Here is a 3,967-nt window from a genome sequence, read left to right on the forward strand (position 1 = left end):
AAAAGCTATGTCTGCGGAGTATGATGATGTGAAGAAAGATCCTCTTTTTCACACACATCATGGCTATTGCGGAAAATAAGCTTCAGTTCTCGGGAAACTGGTGGATAGCTTCTTATGCAGGCAGCTGATTTACCTCAAAGAAGCATGAGAAGTGGTTTGTATTTGGGAGGACGCCTCTCCGGTTTTCGCTTCAGGAGTACCACGCTGTGACAGGCCTAAAGATTTCTCGGGAAGATAGCACAGGCGTAGTTACTTTTAAACCCGACGGGGGGTTTGGAGTGAGCTAGTAAGGAGAGGTGGTAAGATAAGCTTGCAGTCGATCAAGAAGGAACATCTTCAACAAGTGAACACCTGGACCCGAGTTGATAGGATCCGTTTGATCTACTTGTGCGTGATCATGGGAGTGGTGATGGGGCGTAATGAGAAGGTGAACATCCCTCATATGTATATTAAGTTGGTGATGGATCTTGACAAGCTTCGGAAGTTCCATTGGGGTCTTCACTCCTATGACTTTCTGCTCAGTTCCATTGAGAAGGCTAGGAAGAGGTTGGGTAAGAAGGGCAGCTACATTTTCGAGGGTTTCTCATATGCTATCCAGATTTGGCTTATGGAAGCAATTCCGGATTTTGGAGAAATATGTGGCAAGAGAGTCTCAGACAGCTTCAGAGGTCCAATGTGTGGCAATTGGAAAGGAGTTGCAAAAGTTTCTTATCATGACGTCACAAAACTTGAAGACTCTTTTACTGACAAGGTATGCATATTTACCTTATTTGATTGCAGCCTTGTTGTATTTATTTTCTATGGCTTTTAATGTTATAAATGTTTGATTTGTAGAGTGTCTTGTTCTCCGTCATCTCAGTGAGTGGTAATGATGTCTTGCTCGATCAAATCTACAGAAGGAAGGGTGAGATGGAAGATGAACGAGTCGACCTTATCCTGGAGAGGATAAGGACAAAGTTTGATTGGAGCAACACAGACTGGGAAGTTATAGAAGCTGAAGACACTGTAATGGAGGAAGCTGTGACGGATGATATTGATGCAGAAGCTGCTAATATGGCGAGGATACTGCAGTTGTAGCAGACGAGGAGACCTCTTCGGTTGAGGTTACAGGAAAAGGCAAGAGAAAGGTTCATGACGAAGGAGCGGAGACAAGAAAGAAGTTGTTGCTGTGTAAGCGAGCAGCTGAGAAAAAACAGAGTGTTGATCGCGAGACTAGAAGTTTCATTGAGGGTCTCATCAATACATCTGTCCCGTCTTAACAACTTGGAGCAGAGAGGAGTTTAACTTACTATCTATGTTCTCGGTTTCACAGATCTCAGTACCTGCCTCATAGGCATCCTCATCAGATTCGACTCCGTCATCCTTTTCTTTCTTCTCCTCGCTCTGAGTCTCAGAAAACACTGGAGCTTTGTCACTTCTGTTCAAGGACTTGCTCTCCTCTTCATCATCACTTGAATCAGATGGCGACATGTTAAGATCAAATTCTGCTTCATCTGGATTCTGACCCTTGGCTTTAGATGTTACACACAATAGAGTAGAAACACTCTTTTCAACATAGCCAATAAAATTCTTAAGCTGTCTATTGTTTGCAATTATCACAGGTGGGGAAGTTGATGTATTGATAAACTCAGTAGGTAGATAACTGAACTCCAAATCACCTAATCTATCTTCTTCCATATCAAAATCCTCCACAACCATTCCTTTTAATCCTCTAAAGTAGAATTTGAATCCAATAGCAGTAGTCTAGCCCCTTTGTCATCAGCAGAAAAAACCCATCCACTATTTCCATCTAGTTTCCAAACACCACATGTAGTATAGATATGCATCTTAGAGAAGAAGAGTTTGTGAAAACAAAGGTGAAAAACAATGGAGATGATGAACAAGAGAGAAGAATCGATTTTTTAAAAATTTTTGACAAGTAAAAGTCGTGAATATCAAGTTTAGGAAGTTACCATAATCTTAGGAGATTTTTTAGAATATTTAGTTGCCAATTTTTCATTAATTTTCGCTAAAATTCAGTTAGATATATCCGTAGAAGGCGCCTTCTAAATCTTTAGAAGAAAGAGTAAAATCCAGAATACATATTCTACTTTTTTTAGACGTACGAGTAAATTTTAGAAAACGTTTTCTACTTATTTTAGATAACTTGAAAAAGATAGAAGATGCATTTCGATGGAAAGTAGATACCTTTAAAAAAGTAGAATGCGCATTCTATTTTTTTAGAGGTTTTGAAAATAGTAGAAAGCTAATTCTAGAATAAGTAGAAGAACTTGTTAAGTATAGAAATCGCATTCTACTACACCAATTTTAGTAGAAGACACATTCTACTTTTAGTAGAACGTTTTTTAATTTTTTTTGACAACTTTTTATAAAAAAAATTACCAGCTTCTTCATACAGTGGTTTTATTAATTATTGATATTTTTAATAATTTTTTTGATTCACAAAGTATTTATTTTATTAGTTTCAGAAATACAAAGGGTAAAGAGGACAAAAATCTCATTTATACCATTAGGACACCACCCTCATTTTTTTGTTCTCTTTTAGCAAATTTCCCAAAAATAAAACTAAGATTCGCCGGCAATTTACTATTTTTATAACAAGCAAAAAATGGAAAATACGGTTTACTCATGAGCTGATGAGCCAGTGAAGCAAACACGGTTTCTTCCTCTTAAGTCTTCACACGTAATATAACGTGAAAGGGGATTATTGTGGATTCATATAGTTTCCTACTATTATACTTTTCGAGAAAAAGGCTGTACATTGATAAATTCTTAACTTTATTATTTTTATAAAATGTTCTTAATTTAGAATCCAGTTACGAAAAAAGTCATAATTTAGAATGCGATGGTAGCCATCATGTTTTCCCATATGATGAAAGTGCCAAACGTTTATGGTGGCCATGTTTGTTTCTCATGGCTTACATCTTAAGTACATTTTCAATACTGTTTGTTTGTGTGTTCGTATATATATATTTATAAAACAGAGCTTAAATCTTGAAATTTTGACCCTTTTTGGAGATCGGATCTTTCCAATATGATTTAAGCATGCAATCTCGAAGATGTTTACTAAGTAACTTAGGAGTTTAGGAGTTTAGGAGTTTTATAGCCGTTAACCTTAGTAATCTTTTCTGTGTGATGTTTAGCAATAGATAGATTACCTAATATTAAATGTAAAACTAAAAACTGAAATGTTTACAAAGCTTTTAAAGTTTAAACTATATCTACTGTTTAACATACCACAATTTTAACAGTTGTTAATTTATTTAATTTCTTTTGTAAAACTGAAACGCGTGACATATTTGCTGATGCACTAACAAATAAAAACATTTACCCATTTTGTCTATAAGATTCTTTTGCAGAATGTTGATCCAACAAGAGGAAAATCGTTTACAAGAAAGACTCCTATGGGCTGGGTATGTTCCACAATGGACCTCAATAAGATAGAGGTATAAAGGAAAACTAGCCCAATAGTAAAAATCTAATTTTATTAGTAAAAAAGAAAATTGGGGCGTTCCGAGAATTGAACTCGGACCTCTCGCACCCTAAGCGAGAATCATACCACTAGACCAAACGCCCTTGTGTCTTACTAGATTCGTAAGCATAATATGTCCTAATTAGGTCAGTAGGAACGTGAAGTGCAAACTACAATATAGGGAGCTAAATGAAACCTACAGTATCACAGTAACAGAAATAGATGAATCATAGATCTCTACGGAACTCCAAAAAACCAGACGCAACCATCAAGTTATTTTCAGTCTAAGATTCAACTTCATGTTGTATACTCATCCCTCTTGAGAATGCAAGAGAAAAGCATAAGATACAAAACAAACAGCGTTCCCTTTACACCCTCCACATAGTACTTGTCAAACCACAATTACGTCAAAAGGGTATGCAATTTAATGCAAGAGACATGAGAGAAATCAGATAGACATTCTTTGAGGAGTTAGTGGTACCGAAAGATGTCCAA

At 36.4% G+C, this 3,967-nt stretch overlaps 1 protein-coding gene and 1 non-coding gene across 2 annotated transcripts; one reads left to right on the forward strand and one right to left on the reverse strand.

Annotated features, from left to right (window-relative positions):
* Positions 1–397: 397 nt before the first annotated feature.
* LOC130502463 (uncharacterized) lies at positions 398–1,077 on the forward strand. Its single transcript, XM_056997258.1, has 2 exons — positions 398–751; positions 835–1,077. Exons 1-2 carry the CDS (start codon positions 398–400, stop codon positions 1,075–1,077), a joined length of 597 nt encoding a protein of 198 aa, XP_056853238.1.
* Positions 1,078–3,505: 2,428 nt separating this feature from the next.
* TRNAP-AGG (transfer RNA proline (anticodon AGG)) lies at positions 3,506–3,576 on the reverse strand. The gene has a single exon. It is a non-coding gene; the product is annotated as a tRNA-Pro (tRNA).
* Between the last annotated feature and the right edge of the window lie 391 nt (positions 3,577–3,967).

The sequence above is a fragment of the Raphanus sativus genome, unplaced genomic scaffold (genome assembly GCF_000801105.2).
Source record: "Raphanus sativus cultivar WK10039 unplaced genomic scaffold, ASM80110v3 Scaffold0572, whole genome shotgun sequence".
Lineage (NCBI taxonomy): Eukaryota > Viridiplantae > Streptophyta > Magnoliopsida > Brassicales > Brassicaceae > Raphanus > Raphanus sativus.